This window comes from Oncorhynchus gorbuscha, linkage group LG07 (genome assembly GCF_021184085.1).
Source record: "Oncorhynchus gorbuscha isolate QuinsamMale2020 ecotype Even-year linkage group LG07, OgorEven_v1.0, whole genome shotgun sequence".
Classification (NCBI taxonomy): domain Eukaryota; kingdom Metazoa; phylum Chordata; class Actinopteri; order Salmoniformes; family Salmonidae; genus Oncorhynchus; species Oncorhynchus gorbuscha.
In genome coordinates this window covers 77,615,675-77,634,665 of record NC_060179.1, presented here as the reverse complement: position 1 = coordinate 77,634,665, position 18,991 = coordinate 77,615,675, and the positions used below count along the sequence as shown (strand labels likewise).

The window sequence follows — 18,991 nt, the reverse complement described above, 5'->3', positions numbered from 1 at the left end:
CCTATTCCTATATAGTGCACTACTTTAGACCAGGGCCCTATTCCTATATAGTGCACTACTTTAGACCAGGACCCTATTCCCTATATAGTGCACTACTTTAGACCAGGACCCTATTCCCTATATAGTGCACTACTTTAGACCAGGACCCTATTCCCTATATAGTGCACTACTTTAGACCAGGACCCTATTCCCTATATAGTGCACTACTTTCGACCAGGACCCTATTCCCTATATAGTGCACTACTTTAGACCAGGACCCTATTCCCTATATAGTGCACTACTTTAGACCAGGACCCTATTCCCTATATAGTGCACTACTTTAGACCAGGACCCTATTCCCTATATAGTGCACTACTTTAGACCAGGACCCTATTCCCTATATAGTGCACTACTTTAGACCAGGACCCTATTCCCTATATAGTGCACTACTTTCCCAGGACCCTATTCCCTATATAGTGCACTACTTTAGACCAGGGCCCTATTCCCTATATAGTGCACTACTTTCGACCAGGACCCTATTCCCTATATAGTGCACTACTTTAGACCAGGACCCTATTCCCTATATAGTGCACTACTTTAGACCAGGACCCTATTCCCTATATAGTGCACTACTTTCGACCAGGACCCTATTCCCTATATAGTGCACTACTTTCGACCAGGACCCTATTCCCTATATAGTGCACTACTTTCGACCAGGACCCTATTCCCTATATAGTGCACTACTTTCGACCAGGACCCTATTCCCTATATAGTGCACTACTTTCGACCAGGACCCTATTCCCTATATAGTGCACTACTTTAGACCAGGACCCTATTCCCTATATAGTGCACTACTTTCACCAGGACCCTATTCCCTATATAGTGCACTACTTTAGACCAGGACCCTATTCCCTATATAGTGCACTACTTTAGACCAGGACCCTATTCCCTATATAGTGCACTACTTTAGAACAGGACCCTATTCCCTATATAGTGCACTACTTTCCTACCAGGACCCTATTCCCTATATAGTGCACTACTTTCGACCAGGACCCTATTCCCTATATAGTGCACTACTTTCGACCAGGACCCTATTCCCTATATAGTGCACTACTTTCGACCAGGACCCTATTCCCTATATAGTGCACTACTTTCGACCAGGACCCTATTCCCTATATAGTGCACTACTTTAGAACAGGACCCTATTCCCTATATAGTGCACTACTTTCGACCAGGGCCCTATTCCCTATATAGTGCACTACTTTAGACCAGGACCCTATTCCCTATATAGTGCACTACTTTCGACCAGGGCCCTATTCCCTATATAGTGCACTACTTTAGACCAGGACCCTATTCCCTATATAGTGCACTACTTTAGACCAGGACCCTATTCCCTATATAGTGCACTACTTTCGACCAGGACCCTATTCCCTATATAGTGCACTACTTTAGACCAGGACCCTATTCCCTATATAGTGCACTACTTTCGACCAGGACCCTATTCCCTATATAGTGCACTACTTTAGACCAGGACCCTATTCCCTATATAGTGCACTACTTTAGACCAGGACCCTATTCCCTATATAGTGCACTACTTTAGACCAGGACCCTATTCCCTATATAGTGCACTACTTTAGACCAGGACCCTATTCCCTATATAGTGCACTACTTTCGACCAGGACCCTATTCCCTATATAGTGCACTACTTTCGACCAGGACCCTATTCCCTATATAGTGCACTACTTTCGACCAGGACCCTATTCCCTATATAGTGCACTACTTTCGACCAGGACCCTATTCCCTATATAGTGCACTACTTTCGACCAGGGCCCTATTCCCTATATAGTGCACTACTTTAGACCAGGACCCTATTCCCTATATAGTGCACTACTTTCGACCAGGACCCTATTCCCTATATAGTGCACTACTTTCGACCAGGACCCTATTCCCTATATAGTGCACTACTTTCGACCAGGACCCTATTCCCTATATAGTGCACTACTTTCGACCAGGACCCTATTCCCTATATAGTGCACTACTTTCGACCAGGACCCTATTCCCTATATAGTGCACTACTTTAGACCAGGACCCTATTCCCTATATAGTGCACTACTTTCGACCAGGACCCTATTCCCTATATAGTGCACTACTTTAGACCAGGACCCTATTCCCTATATAGTGCACTACTTTAGACCAGGGCCCTATTCCCTATATAGTGCACTACTTTCGACCAGGACCCTATTCCCTATATAGTGCACTACTTTAGACCAGGACCCTATTCCCTATATAGTGCACTACTTTAGACCAGGACCCTATTCCCTATATAGTGCACTACTTTAGACCAGGACCCTATTCCCTATATAGTGCACTACTTTAGACCAGGACCCTATTCCCTATATAGTGCACTACTTTAGACCAGGACCCTATTCCCTATATAGTGCACTACTTTAGACCAGGACCCTATTCCCTATATAGTGCACTACTTTCGACCAGGACCCTATTCCCTATATAGTGCACTACTTTAGACCAGGACCCTATTCCCTATATAGTGCACTACTTTCGACCAGGACCCTATTCCCTATATAGTGCACTACTTTAGACCAGGACCCTATTCCCTATATAGTGCACTACTTTCGACCAGGACCCTATTCCCTATATAGTGCACTACTTTCGACCAGGACCCTATTCCCTATATAGTGCACTACTTTAGACCAGGACCCTATTCCCTATATAGTGCACTACTTTCGACCAGGACCCTATTCCCTATATAGTGCACTACTTTCGACCAGGACCCTATTCCCTATATAGTGCACTACTTTCGACCAGGACCCTATTCCCTATATAGTGCACTACTTTCGACCAGGACCCTATTCCCTATATAGTGCACTACTTTCGACCAGGACCCTATTCCCTATATAGTGCACTACTTTCGACCAGGACCCTATTCCCTATATAGTGCACTACTTTCGACCAGGGCCCTATTCCCTATATAGTGCACTACTTTCGACCAGGACCCTATTCCCTATATAGTGCACTACTTTCGACCAGGACCCTATTCCCTATATAGTGCACTACTTTCGACCAGGGCTCCAGTTAGGAATAGAATATTCCTAATAAATGATATACATGATATATAATACATGATTATTATATTACATTATTAGAATGGGGTCCAGTTCTGAGTGAACACAAACCCAAAGTCCTTATTGTTCTTACTGTAGTAACCAGATTGTTGTATTTATCAAAAGCAAATCAAGGATTCTTTAACCACTCAGCTCCTAACAGTATCTACCCTTGTTCAGTGACAACAACGTAGTGCACACTACCATACGTAGGCTACACACAAACGTTCGTAGCATTTGTCTAATAGTGAAGGGGGAATAAATCGATACAGTTTCATATTACAATATTTGACTCCCAAGTATCGCTTCCGGAGACACCTGAAACCCCACCTCTTTAAGGAATACCTAGGATAGGATAAGTAATCCCTCTCACCCCCCCTTAAGTTTTAGATGCACTATTGTAAAGTGACTGTTCCACTGGATGTCATAAGGTGAATGCACCAATTTGTAAGTCGCTCTGGATAAGAGCGTCTGCTAAATGACTTAAATGTAAAATGTAAATGTTTTGGAAATAAATCAATTAAATATGTACAGTTCCAGTCAAAAGTTTGGGAGAATGCCAAGAGTGTGCAAAGCTGTCATCAAGGCAAAGGGTGGCTACGTTGAAGAGGTCTTCACTATTATTCTACAATGTAGAAAATAATTTTAAAAAATAAAGAAAAACCCTTGAATGAGTGGGTGTGTCCAAACATTTGACTGGTACAATACAGTATATAATATATAATAATCATATACCAAATCAAACAACACCAAGAATGTGTTCTGACTTCTGATAAAATAAATAAAATAAGGGAAATTCCGCCACTTTTCAACTTCCTCGTCATTATCTGCAGCACCATAACAGTGTCTATATTATGTGAAAACAGCCTATTGTCTATAATCTGTGGTTAAAAAGAGAAGAAGAAAGGTCCTAAAAATGATTTTCTATGATCTGTGGTTAAGAAGAGAAGAAGAAAGGTCCTAAAAAATGATTTTCTATGATCTGTGGTTAAGAAGAGAAGAAGAAAGGTCCTAAAAAATGATTTTCTATGATCTGTGGTTAAGAAGAGAAGAAGAAAGGTCCTAAAAAATATATTTTATATGATCTGTGGTTCAGAAGAGAAGAAGAAAGGTCCTAAAATATGATTTTCTATGATCTGTGGTTAAAATCAGAAGAAGAAAGGTCCTAAAAAATGATTTTCTATTATCTGTGGTTAAGAAGGGAAGAAGAAATGTCCTTAAAAAATGATTTTCTATTATCTGTGGTTAAGAAGAGAAGAAGAAAGGTCCTAAAAAATGTTTTTCTATGATCTGTGGTTAAGAAGAGAAGAAGAAAGGTCCTAAAAAATGATTTTCTATGATCTGTGGTTAAGAAGAGAAGAAGAAAGGTCCTAAAAAAATATTTTCTATGATCTGTGGTTAAGAAGAGAAGAAGAAAGGTCCTAAAAAATGATTTTCTATGATCTGTGGTTAAAAACAGAAGAAGAAAGGTCCTAAAAAATGATTTTCTATTATCTGTGGTTAAGAAGGGAAGAAGAAAGGTCCTTAAAAAATGATTTTCTATTATCTGTGGTTAAGAAGAGAAGAAGAAAGGTCCTAAAAAATGATTTTCTATGATCTGTGGTTAAGAAGAGAAGAAGAAAGGTCCTAAAAAATGATTTTCTATTATCTGTGGTTAAGAAGGGAAGAAGAAAGGTCCTTAAAAAATTATTTTCTATGATCTGTGGTTAAAAACAGAAGAAGAAAGGTCCTTAAAAAATGATTTTCTATGATCTGTGTTTAAAAACAGAAGAAGAAAGGTCCTAAAAAATGATTTTCTATTATCTGTGGTTAAGAAGGGAAGAAGAAAGGTCCTTAAAAAATGATTTTCTATTATCTGTGGTTAAGAAGAGAAGAAGAAAGGTCCTAAAAAATGATTTTCTATGATCTGTGGTTAAAAACAGAAGAAGAAAGGTCCTAAAAAATGATTTTCTATGATCTGTGGTTAAGAAGAGAAGAAGAAAGGTCCTAAAAAATGATTTTCTATTATCTGTGGTTAAGAAGGGAAGAAGAAAGGTCCTTAAAAAATTATTTTCTATGATCTGTGGTTAAAAACAGAAGAAGAAAGGTCCTTAAAAAATGATTTTCTATGATCTGTGTTTAAAAACAGAAGAAGAAAGGTCCTAAAAAATGTGACCTGACAGGTTAGGATTAAAATGTAAAAAGAAAAACAGTGATTTTCAAAACCGGCAATGAGTTTCTAGCCAGAGAAAATGTATCTTCTCTCTCCCCACAACACCGCAAATCTCAGTGTTTGAAAATGACTGTTTTTAATATATCGTCATCGGGCAGAATTTGTTTTACTTTACATTGTTTTCTATTTTCTATAAAGCGCTGTTATCACATATGTAGATTCTGGTATTGTGCTGCAGATGAGAGTCTCTGAAAAGTGGTGGAATTTCCTTTTAAATAAAGTTAGGCTTGGCTACCTGCTTTCATCGTCCCTGGCAACCATCAGAGACATGTGATTGGAGGCGGACGCTGACCGGAGGATATCCACCGCCCTATAGGACCACAGGAGAGAGGAGAGCAGTTTTAACACTACACCCGTGTTCAGGAAATATATGTCACAAATGGCACCCTATTCCCTTTATAGTGCACTACTTTAGACCAGGGCCCATAGGGAATAGGGTGCACTACTTTAGACCAGGGCCCATAGGGAATAGGGTGCACTACTTTAGACCAGGGCCCATAGGGAATAGGGTGCACTACTTTTGACCTGGGCCCATAGGGGATAGGGTGCACTACTTTTGACCAGGGCCCATAGGGAATGGGGTGCACTACTTTTGACCAGGGCCCATAGGGAATGGGGTGCACTACTTTTGACCTGGGCCCATAGAGGATAGGGTGCACTACTTTTGACCAGGGCCCATAGGGAATAGGGTGCACTACTTTTGACCTGGGCCCATAGGGGATAGGGTGCACTACTTTTGACCAGGGCCCATAGGGAATAGGGTGCACTACTTTTGACCAGGGCCCATAGGGAATGGGGTGCACTACTTTTGACCTGGGCCCATAGAGGATAGGGTGCACTACTTTTGACCAGGGCCCATAGGGAATAGGGTGCACTACTTTTGACCTGGGCCCATAGGGGATAGGGTGCACTACTTATGACCAGGGCCCATAGCGAATAGGGTGCACTACTTTAGACCAGGGCCCATAGGGGATAGGGTGCACTACTTTATACCAGGATCCATAGGGGATAGGGTGCCATTTGGGATACACAGAAAATGGTGATGAAACTGTCATAACACCTTCAATCATTGTCACCTCTAGAGGTCGACCTCTAGTCACCTCTATGTAGAAAACGGTTGTTTTTTAATTCAATGTGTGGCATTCAAGTATTACTCCTGAGTTGAAACACAAACACCAATGTAACACCAACACCAATGTAACGTAATTTGCATAGCATCATTCACATGGCTAACGAATGATTAACAAACAACTAAACTCACTAATTATGGCCGGGTCTACCATTGTGTACTAATGACCTACCTCTCGTTGGTTACTCCTCCTAAACTCATATTATTGACTTCCAAAATGAGGTCGCCCGTTCTAAGCCTTCCTGGAACACACAAATACACAGAGACAGAGACAGAGAGAGAGAACGAGAACGAGAGAGAGTGAGAGAGAGAACGAGAGAGAATGAAAAAGACGTAGAGAGAGAGAGAAAGAGAAAGCGAGAGAGAGTGAAAGAGACAGCGAGAGAGAGAGAGAGAGAGAGAGAGAGAGAGAGAGAGAGAGAGAGAGAGAGAGAGAGAGAGAGAGAGAGAGAGAGAGAGAGAGAGAGAGAGAGAGAGAGAGAACGAGAAAGAAAGAGACAGCGCGAGCGAGAGTGAAAGAGAGCGAGAGAGAATGAAAGAGAGAGTGCGAGCGAGCGAGAGAATGAGAGAATGAAAGAGACAGCGAGAGAGAGAATGAGAGAGAGAGACAGCAAGAGAGAGGGAAAGAGAGCGAGAGAGAATGAAAGAGAGAGTGCGAGCGAGAGAATGAGAGAAAGACAGCGAGAGAGAGAGATCGAGACAGCGAGAGAGAGAGAGAGACAGTGTGGGAAAGAGACCCAGAGGGAAAGAGAGCGAGAGAGGGAAAGAAAGAGAGAAAAAGAAAGAGAGCATTTTGCCATCATCATCTGTAATAGAGGTTATTTATCAACATACTAAATTAGCCAAAAACAACAACCATCCGAAAGTAACGTACCATCCTGAGCAGCCAGCCCTCCCGGTAACACCCGCTTGATGAAGATCCCAAACTCCTCACGTGTCTGCTCTCTGTAGCCACCGATGATCTTCACCCCTGGATGAGGAACAAGAGACAAAAGCAACACCTTATATGAACCCCCAGTAGATAAAGGTTATAGGGGAAATCTATTAAGCAGAAAACACATTTTAGAGCAATTGAGAGGTACAGTGTTGGAGCTGCCACTATTAGAATGTTGCGGACGGAAATGTCGCCCTTCGACTTGCTATTATAATCATTCGTTACTAGGGCCAGGAGTTTTTCCTTGACTACATAATCTGACCAGGGAAACCTCTGGGCCCCAGTTATAGCTGATTAAAACGTATATATATAGACCATAGCTACATCCATTCATAATGCATATTACATTAGAGGTCAAGTTGTATACTGACCCAGTCCTTTCTTGCAGTCGCAGAACTCCAGTCTCTCGATGGCCCGGTTGATGCCGTGAGGCCCCATGACGGTCCTGGAACACACAAACACCTTCTCGGTCACGTCACCCCAACGTTTACCCATTTATCTGATAAATATTATTTTAAACTCCTTCCTCGTGGATGGAAAGAAAATAAGGCTCATGACGGATAGAGGTAGAGGATGGAAGAGATAAAGGAAGATAGAAAGAGACCTCTCACAGCCACATGGTTCATCGGATGAGCTTTCATCTCCGGTCTCAAGATGTAATTGAATCATTGTCCAAAGGATTTCGTTAGAATAGGTTCCCAGAGCCACACCAATATGTTCCATAACCAGCTGTGGACTGGCTTTACAGACGAGCTGAAATGTGTCAGGAGCCGCCGCGAGTGAGTGTGTGTGTAGGGAGTGTGTGGTCTACAGAGCCACCAAAGTGTCTGGCAAGTGTGTGAGGCGTGTGTGTGAGGCGAGTGTGTGAGGCGAGTGTGTGAGGCGAGTGTGGTATTCCAGAGCGGCTGCAGGTGTGTGTGGAGAGTTTGTGTCGGTGCGTTCTGAGTATATGTGGGGTCAGAAGCAGCCGCCAGACACAAACTGACAGGGTTTCAGCATCAGGGGAAAAACAAAAACACACCGTCTCATCTCTTCACAGGGACTTTGACTGGCAGCATCACATCAGCTCAGGCTGTCCAGACCAATCTCCCTATGAGCCATTCACAGCATTAAAATGCTTCATATGACAGTAATAACCAAGGACTTACCCAATCTGAAAAGAAGATTTGTTGTTGAGAATTAATGCCATTATGCTGGACATGTACATTGTATGAGGACGGTCAAAAGGTTTTCCAGGCCACATCATGTGATCAGGAGAAACTCTTGGCCATAATTGTGTGTGTGTGTGTGTGTGTGTGTGTGTGTGTGTGTGTGTGTGTGTGTGTGTGTGTGTGTGTGTGTGTGTGTGTGTGTGTGTGTGTGTGTGTGTGTGTGTGTGTGTGTGTGTGTGTGTGTGTGTGTGTGTGTGTGTGTGTGTGTGTGTGTGTGTGTGTGTGTGTGTGTGTGTGTGTGTGTGTGTGTGTGTGTGTGTGTGTGTGTGTGTGTGTGTGTGTGTGTGTGTGTGTGTGTGTGTGTTGCATGCTGCGTCACCGATGGGAGTAAATGGTTTACAGCAGCAGAGAGCTTTTAGATCTTTTCAATTATGAAAAAAGTAATTATAGTCTAAACAGGTGCATTAGGTATTGGAAAACACCACTGCCAAACTGCAGACCTGGGAGGACAGGACAGGGCTGGGAGGTAATCCTCTGGACAAACAGACAGATACAGGACGAAACAGAGGACAAAGCTTTGGGTTCAAACTAGGGCATTGGATGACTACAGTCAATGCAATTAATTTCAAATGTAGTGTACTCACATCCAATAACTTGCAAGTGCTGTGTACAAAAATACACAGTACTTATACCCAAACACTGATAAATGCTCTGGCACAATAAACTACGGGAGCATTCATTATATTTGACAGTCAATACAACAGTACATCCGTGGTCCAGACAGTGTGGCTGTATGTTGTTTACATTCTCCATGTACTGCGGTTCCAACTATTGTCTTGACTTGAAAGCCTTCAGAAGACTTCCTATCAGATGATCATTCATTGGTGCTTTCTTTTTCCAACAGCTGCTTGACCTCTGCGTTTAATCTATTGCCCTTCAGCTTGTGCTATGTACCTAGCACCTGTTCCGCATATTTGGCGGCCAGACCTTTCACTAATTTGTGCTTTACTTGGATGACATTGGTCATGAAAAGAAACCACTTTTTTACATCACAGGTACTGTACCAGAATCAAGATCCAGTCCACGGTCTTATAGGTTGTTGTGTTCATCAAATATCTCTTGTATATCTGTATCGTGTCTGGACTATCATTAAATGTGAAGACTGTATATTATCGAATCAATTCTCTATGTGCAATTTAATTATGCGATTAAACTAATCATGTAACTTTAACTCACTAGGAAGTGGGGGCACCACCTAAAAATGTCATTTATATAGTGTCAAACTCCCAAATATAACTCTTCAGATATTTTCATATCTTATCAAAACAGTCGCTCATTAATGAATTATTATTATTAATTAATCAGTTCATTACTGAATGTCGCAAAAACTTGCATATCTGTATGAATCCTAGCCTAAATCATGAATCGGCGATATACAAATTGACTTAATTATTTATTTGCTAAGTAACTAAATATTCACACAGAATTACATGAACAAACAGTAGACATTTGGGTTACTACATGATGCAAAGAAAAAGTCCCTAGCTGACGATACCGATATGAAGGCTTGGTAGACAAAGGAAAGGGGTGGGGACTGAGAAAGAGCGGGAAAGACTAAATGGATTCACTACACACAGTTGATAATTATATTCATTGAAATGCTAATAATTTACACATGAACGGCCGCTCATTCGAGAATAATTGCATGTATGTATATATTTACGCCCGTATGTCGTTGTTGTCTTCTCTGTTGGAATCGCCGGTCCGTCTGCTGGAGAGTCAGATCATCAGAGAGTCTCTGGTTAACTTCCCCAGAAGTCACAATGTCCTTCGTGGTTGTAGCTTTCTCCGCGGCTCTGGATAGTGTCTGTTTTAATGGATACGTCAGGCCTACAGATGGTCATTGCACAGAATAGATGCTTCCACGGTTCTCGCTATTCTTGAACTAGATTTACGTCATTTCCAGCTGCAGCTTAGTAATTACACATCTAAGGTTTGCTCTTATTCTTTAGTGATCGATAGTCTCAGAGTTGAACCATTTCCAGCCGTGTAGTCACAACTACAGCTGTATGGTCTCTGTGGCCTATAGAATTGCAGCCATTCCAACGTGAGGACTCTGTCCCGGCGTTCTCTGACTTAATATGCATTTTGAAGGAAGTGGGTTTTATACTCTGTGGAAGAAGGGGGGTTTTCTATAATGCCTAATGTGATGCCTGGGCTCACGAGGGTGTGGCCATTGACTAGTTAAAACTTTAGAACTTAACAAGTATCTCCTATAGAAGGACAACATGACATTACATCTTCTCACAAATAGTTTCATATTTAATCATATATTTTACACAACATTCAAATAGAAAACTAATAACTGAGAAATGTACCGTTATTCTGTGCTACCGTCCCTCCTGATGTCACAAAATAAAACAACTTCGACAGGATTGTACTTTAAATACCCACGGACCATTCCCACATTCTCAAAAACATAAATATGGTTTAACCCTCCAATATGGGGGATTTAGGAGTTGTCATGATTGGCCTGCTTGGGTTAGGTTACCGTGGACCACAATCCTACGGAGAAATCTCTCACACCCACCAGAGGGGAAGAGATCGAGAGGTATGGAGATGTGGGGTTTTATGACACCTCACGCCCATTGTAAATCTAAGGCAGCAGACAAAATTCCTTTGTTCTCTCACTATGGTGAACCGGCCTCAGAACATTAACAAGCAATAAATGGACTTTGGGACAATAGGTTTCGTCAGCCACAATGGTGGTAATGGCAATAGATGGAATATGAAAATTAATGGGGCGGCAGGTAGCTTAGTGGTTAGAGCGTTGGAACAGTAACCGAAAGGTTGCTAGATCGAATCCCCGAGCTGACAAGGTAAAAATCTGTCATTCTGCCCCTGAACAAGGCAGTTAACCCACTGTTCCTAGGCCATCATTGTAAATAAGAATTTGTCCTTAACTGACTTGCCTAGTTAAATATAAAATTAATGTCATTTTTGTTATGATATTAAAAGTTAAAGGACGATGTTATAACAAATACATTGTAACTTTAAGAGTTTTCCTAGTATGTGCCTGATGTTTGCATATTGTACGTTGTGTGGAAAATGTCCAGATCAAAGAGAATGTTTTTCTAAAGATGAAATGTGAAGTTATTTGTCTAAATTGGATCTGAGTAAAATCCTCATAACTTGGTACGCCCAGAGAATTGCCCTAAAGGTGAAAATGCCCATTCCTGACCTGAGGGTATAAAACCTGTGAGTTAAGAATTAACATATCAGACTAAGTGACCCTGAGCTGCAGCCAAGGTCTGAGTGGTCAGCAAACCCAAAACGAGGTTGAAGAAGACAAAGGAACCTTTTAACAAAATATGCTACAGACGAGTAGCTGTATCTAAAGGGTGTGAATTCAAGCAGGACCACCTGGTCACCACTCTCCAAGGAATCGTGTGTCTACACTGTTTTCCTTCCCACGCTGGAACCATCCACACGGCTGATTAGCCCTCCTCAGAAGACCCCTTTTCAGAGCGAGGGCGAGGAAACAGACCACTAAGAGAAAGGACACTGACATGGTGAGGAGAACAGAGTTACACCAGGTTGAAGACGGACAGTCATCAGAGAAGTCGGAATCCGGTCCATGCAGAGACACCCCATTGGACAGTTTCAACACGTAATCACATCATTATATTCTGACCCATAAGAGCAGCAGTTCGGGGTTAGGGTTCAAATAAGCATAGCTGACAAATCCACCTAAGTGTATTTTTCTCCCCATTTTGTGTAACACGTGTCAAATTGTATTGGCCCCCTAGTGGCCTGTTTTATCATACTAAGTTCTAATCCATAGCCTAGACTGTGTGTTTGTGTATCTTATATTAGCATTTTTAGCTTGTTAGCAAATAAATAATCAACTCAATTGGTGTGGGGGGGGTTATTTGGCGAAACTCGGGTTTGAGCAGATTCCTGGATTATGCAACGTTCAGAATGAGACTGTGGAGGAAATGGACTAATTAGTGACTGTTATAAAATCGATATTCTGATATTCTTGAGTTAATTTGGGAAATAGAAACTCAATAAAGCTAAAACTTTCCCATGGTGCCACAGGTTAATAATTGCCTTGTTCATTTAATAACGTAATTATAAATCGTTAATCAATCGACGAGCAGCACATTAATCAATACAACATCACGACAGAGTTGAACAAAGAGAAGCTCTTTGTTCCATAGGTTTCTTTCCTCTCTCTTTCTACTTGACCAGGGGGAAGAGAGTCTCTGCCAGGAATTTATGACCTGTTGTTAAGTCTTAACTTGGTGGGAGAAAGAGAGTGAGAGAGATTAAGAGAGAAAGAGAGAAAGAGAGAGAGAGAGAGAGAGAAAGAGAGAGAGAAAGAAGAGAGAAAGAGAGAGAGAAAGAGAGAGAAAGAGAGAGAGAAAGAAAGAGAGAGAAAGAGAGAGAAAGAGAGAGAAAGAGAGAGAGAGAAAGAGAGAGAGAGAGAGAGAAATAGGGAGAAAGAGAGAGAGAGAGAAAGCGAGAGAAAGAGAGAGAAAGAGAGAGAGGATGCCACAATATACACACCAAAGGGCCATATGACATCTGCTACATGTGCTGACTATTCAAAACATGAACTGGTCTATAAAATAAAAAATGTAAAAAATATCACCTGGTCAGACCATTACTCCAGTTCCAGTTGTCTGATAGGTACTGTTTGGCGTAGCGCAGAGAATTTTCAACCAACCTTAACTTGTCGATACTTCCTCAATTCCCGACTAGGAAAACAACCAATGTCTTCTAAAAGTTAATGTCTAGTTTCAGGAGGTTTGTTTGAATTTTGAAAACGCGCCATTGTTACATTTAATTTATTTTTTGCTCCACGAAGTAATCCAACCATTTGTACGCCGCCATCTTGTCTATTCCAAATCTTCCCTCATTATTGAGACAGGTGGGTGTCATACTCAAAGTGCTGCATGTCATGAGGATGTCTCAATCAACGAGAGAAGATTTTAAATAGACAAGATGGCGTCGTACACATGGTTGGATTACTTCATTTAGCAAAAAACTGATTTCATTTCATAACGGAGCATTAGACAACTAGACATGGACGTTTAGAAGACTTCGGTTGTCTTGCAAGTCGAGAATTGAGGAAGTATCACCAAGTTAAGGTTGGTTGAAAATTCTCTGTGCTACGCCAAACAGTACCTAACCTGTAACGGCTAATGTAACGTCACTTTTGCCTGTTACAAACTGCTAGATAATAAATGCCTTGTCATAGCAGACCTACCCACATTTGCTATCCTATAAGCTTTCATCATCCAACACCTTGTCAGTTTATGGACCGATTTAGAGTTGTGGAATGCTTTTACAACAGATCCCTGCGTAACTAAAGCATGTGCATAAATCTTTCATTGATGTCAATGGGAAAATTATATATAAGTACTCAGAAGTTGATGGAGTGTCGGCATGTTCGTCTCTGCCTTGCTCATGACCCTGGAAGTAGCAGAGGGAAAGGGTTCAGCTAGAGGTTAACACTCCAGATTTAGGAAGAGCTGACCTGGTTTCCTGAGTTTCCGTCAGCGGCAGCAACTGATTGGCTGAATACCCGGAGCACCAGGTGGTTGGTGTTGTCAACAAAGCAGCATGACAGAAATATGATGACAAGTTTTCGAACTACAGGTAGTTTATTTGAGAAGATATATAAAGCGATCTGTGAATTTGAACAACAGCATAACTATACCTATTTCCATCTTGCATGTCAAAAAAACGAATGACTACTGCTGTACATGCTGCCATTGTTTGGAACAGATTAGATTGTGCTAGAACGAGCAGCCAGCTCATGAACAAAACGAGTGCACCAGAGAGAATGGTCAACACTATTTACCACAGCTACAGAGTCAAAAACCCTTTGTAACATATTGTCACAAAGCATGATCTAACTGGGGATAGCTAACTAACATATTGTCACAAAGCATGATCTAACTGGGGATAGCTAACTAACATATTGTCACAAAGCATGATCTAACTGGGGATAGCTAACTAACATATTGTCACAAAGCATGATCTAACTGGGGATAGCTAACTAACATATTGTCACAAAGCATGATCTAACTGGGGATAGCTAACTAACATATTGTCACAAAGCATGATCTAACTGGGGATAGCTAACTAACATATTGTCACAAAGCATGATCTAACTGGGGATAGCTAACTAACATATTGTCACAAAGCATGATCTAACTGGGGATAGCTAACTAACATATTGTCACAAAGCATGATCTAACTGGGGATAGCTAACTAACATATTGTCACAAAGCATGATCTAACTGGGGATAGCTAACTAACATATTGTCACAAAGCATGATCTAACTGGGGATAGCTAACTAACATATTGTCACAAAGCATGATCTAACTGGGGATAGCTAACTAACATATTGTCACAAAGCATGATCTAACTGGGGATAGCTAACTAACATATTGTCACAAAGCATGATCTAACTGGGGATAGCTAACTAACATATTGTCACAAAGCATGATCTAACTGGGGATAGCTAACTAACATATTGTCACAAAGCATGATCTAACTGGGGATAGCTAACTAACATATTGTCACAAAGCATGATCTAACTGGGGATAGCTAACTAACATATTGTCACAAAGCATGATCTTCTAGCCAGGTAACTTTCATTCTGAAATAACTTCATATTTCTGAGTTACTCAGATATTAGTTTAGAAAGAGTTGAATTTGGCATGGAATGGGGGGATACCTAGTCAGTTGTACAACTGAATGCATTCCATTGAAATGTGTCTTCCGCATTTAACCAAAGCCCTCTGAATAAGAGCTAATTATTTATCAAAGGTAGACATGCACATTTGAGCGCCTCAGGGAGGTCCATTTACTTTGTGCTGTTATGATTTATGCTGCAGTTCGCCCTGATAGAAAATACCTGGTAAAACATTCCAAGCAATGTCCACGGAGGCCGGAGCTGCTGTTGACAGTCACTGAGGGGCAAAGTAACTGAACAGATTGTTTTGAACAATATATTTTTAAACAGGAAAATGTACATATTTACTGCACTTTCATCAGCATTTAAAACATAATCCAATAATATATCATCTATATTTTTCTTTAAATAAAAATATATTCACATTTATTTTTTACCCATCACATATTATTCATTTTGACCAATTACAAGTGGGACTCCGTCCCTAACACCGTAATAGGCATTCCACCTCTGGTTTCCGTTCATGAAGGAATAGAGGGAAGAGGTATTTTCTATGGCCTGTCTCTGCCCTGCTCATGACCCTGGAAGTAGCAGAGGAAAAGGGTTCAGCTAGAGGTTAACACTCCAGATTTAGGAAGAGCTGACCTGGTTTCCTAAGGTTCCTCTCTCTGCCTCTTCTTTCCCTTCCTATTCACTCCTCTCGTTTAATCATTACCACCTCCTTTCCTTTCATTTACTTTCCTCTCCTGTCTTCCCTCCTTATCTCCTCTCCTTCTTCCCTTCCATCTCCTGTCATTTCTGTCTCTCCTCCCTCATTTCCCCTCCCATATTGTCCTCGTTTCCTCCGTCCTCTACTCTTCCCCATCCCCGTTCACAACAAAAGCCCACATTTCTAAATTTAGCCCAGGAGATTACACTAACCAATAGACAAATGGCCAAGACAGACTCCGAAGGCTCATAGTAAGATCACTAAACAGCTGTTGTTCCTGTAGCCTACAGAAGGACTATAATGCATTCACCCATATTTGTTTTATATAGCCTACAGTGTCACATACACACTGTTTAACCCTTAACAATCAATAAACACTACAATAGACATTGTAGTGAGTGAGTCATTGTACACAAAAAAAAGGTTCTTAAATGGTTCTTCCTCAGCTCTTAATGTTCCTTGCCCGATGAATAACCTTTTGAGTTAACTGTGGGGTTCTTAAATGGCATCTGCAGTTCTTCAGAATTCTCAAAGGTTCTTGTATGTATTGAAGCCTGCAGATGTGTACCTTTCATAGCACACAGCAAATTTGCTAATCCTATAGTTTTTACGGTAATTTATTAGCAGCCAGTTACCTGTGAGTTACTGTAAAAAAATATATATATATATATATATATATATATTAAGTACAGTATGTTAACGTAAATTGTAAACATAACAGTAATTTACTGTTAAATCAAAGTTTATTCTGGATTTAGAGTAACATACTATACTTTTTTGAGTAATTTATGTAATTTACTGTTAAATCAAAGTTTATTCTGAATTTACAGTAACATACTATACTTTTTATGAGTAATTCATGTAATTTACTGTTAAATCAAAGTTTATTCTGAATTTACAGTAACATACTATACTTTTTTTTGAAGTAATTCATGTAATTTACTGCCATAAGAACAACAGGGTTTTTTTGTTTTCCAGTGTATGAGTTTCAGGCCACTGTATGAGGGTACAACTAGGCCCTCAAAAGAAGGCATTATGAAATATCCATTGTAATTTTTTTTTTATTACATTTTAATTACAACATATTCACTTAGGATCTCACTTGGTAAAGGCAAAAGGACTGAAAATTAAAGAATGCAACAACCACAGTCATGGGTGGTACTGATCACTCTAAAATTCACTCCAAAGGCACCCTGGGAAATATGCAAATAAGCTTAAACCCCTACAGCAGGGCTATTCAATTCCAGTCCTGGAGGATTTTTGTATGGTTCTTCAGACACTAAAATAGTTCCCCTATGGCATTGCTCTCAACAACCCTATTTCGTTCCTACTTGTACCTTTATTTATAAGAATGTAGTGAGTTACTTGTACCTTTATTTATAAGAATGTAGTGAGTTACTTGTACCTTTATTTATAAGAATGTAGTGAGTTACTTGTACCTTTATTTATAAGAATGTAGTGAGTTACTTGTACCTTTATTTATAAGAATGTAGTGAGTTACTTGTACCTTTATTTATAAGAATGTAGTGAGTTACTTGCGGAGTATCGACGGTTAGAACAAACAGTTAGAACAAACATGTAACTGATCACTTAATACGGGCTAATCTGTCTTCCCTTCATCCTCCTACTGTGACAGGACTGGCCAGGAGTGGTCACAGGGCTCCAGCTGCTATAGGCCATTTATAAACCTCTGTCTATAGGATACACTTCCATCTCCAACTCTACATATGTAGTGCAGCTAAACTCGTACATTTACAGCCCTGCAAAGAACAGTCAAGTAAACATACACATTAATGCTTCTTTGTTGCTTCCCCTGTACAAGTCTCTGAGCAACACACACACACACACACACACACACACACACACACACACACACACACACACACACACACACACACACACACACACACACACACACACACACACACACACACACACACACACACACACACACACACACACACATGCACGCACCTCCTCCTACTGTAAGGCTCAGAGGTGAAAGGAAGTAGAATTTTAGATGCAACAAAAATGTAAATTACTGTACATATTTTCACCCTTCAATTTAAAAAAATGACTTAAAAAGAGAAACTAGATTAAGAGTGAAGAGGGTGATTAAGCAAATAGAGGGAAAACAAAGAGGGACATACCAGTATAGCAGAGATAGCCCATCGAATCGTTCTGCCTCCTTAGGCAGTAGTGCCATCGCACAGAAAGAGAGACTGAATCACTTTCTCAAACACACACAGACAGGGAGATAAAAACACCCCCACCCCCCCCCCCCACAGACACACACACACAAATATTACGGAGCCATGGGAGATGAGAGCAGTCAGTTGTTTGGAGAGAGATGAGACACCAGCAGTTTAAACAGTTGGGAGAGAGAGAGAGATTGAAATCCGTCTCGTCAGAGAGAGAACACGCCTGCCTATGTTTACCACTAATCCCTCCTGATACACGTCCATCACGCACTGCCTGCGCCTCAACTCTCTTTCCACTGTCGCCTGGAGTCAGGGAGACACACACCACACAATCTAAGAAACATACCCACAGTCACACACCCACACACTCAAACTGACGACGTACCTCTTTCCAATCAGCAATCAGGGAGAGACAGAGGGACTGAGAGGAGGGAGAACAGAAAAACAAATAGGTCAAAGTACACATCCATGCAATTACAGCTATTAGGAAGAGAAAGATGGGCAGCACTTTATTTGGATACCCCCGTTCTCCCCAATTAAAGGTGCAACCTGCTGTGCTTAACCCTAACCCTAACCCTAACCCTTACCCTTACCCTAACCCTTACCCTAACCCTAACCCCAACCCTAACCCTAACCCTAACCCTAACCCCCGTTCTCCCCAATTAAAGGTGCAACCTCCTGTGCTTAACCCTTACCCTAACCCCAACCCTAACCCTAACCCTTACCCTAACCCTAACCCTAACCCTAACCCTTACCCTAACCCCAACCCTAACCCTAACCCCAACCCTAACCCTTACCCCAACCCTAACCCTTACCCTAACCCTTACCCTAACCCCAACCC

The 18,991-nt window shown here is 41.1% G+C and overlaps 1 protein-coding gene across 1 annotated transcript in view; it reads right to left on the bottom strand.

The window, feature by feature from the left end:
• The window catches only part of LOC124040402 (syntaxin-binding protein 4-like), a 124,344-nt gene extending 106,117 nt beyond the window's left edge, over positions 1-18,227 (bottom strand). The window contains exons 1-5 of the mRNA XM_046357561.1: positions 18,100-18,227; positions 7,748-7,821; positions 7,317-7,412; positions 6,615-6,684; positions 5,549-5,623 (exon numbers count right to left, since the gene is read on the bottom strand). Coding sequence (XP_046213517.1) covers positions 5,549-5,623; positions 6,615-6,684; positions 7,317-7,412; positions 7,748-7,821; positions 18,100-18,155 — 371 coding nt within the window. The 5' untranslated portion in view covers positions 18,156-18,227. The remainder of the gene's footprint in view (positions 1-5,548; positions 5,624-6,614; positions 6,685-7,316; positions 7,413-7,747; positions 7,822-18,099) is intronic.
• Positions 18,228-18,991: the final 764 nt, after the last annotated feature.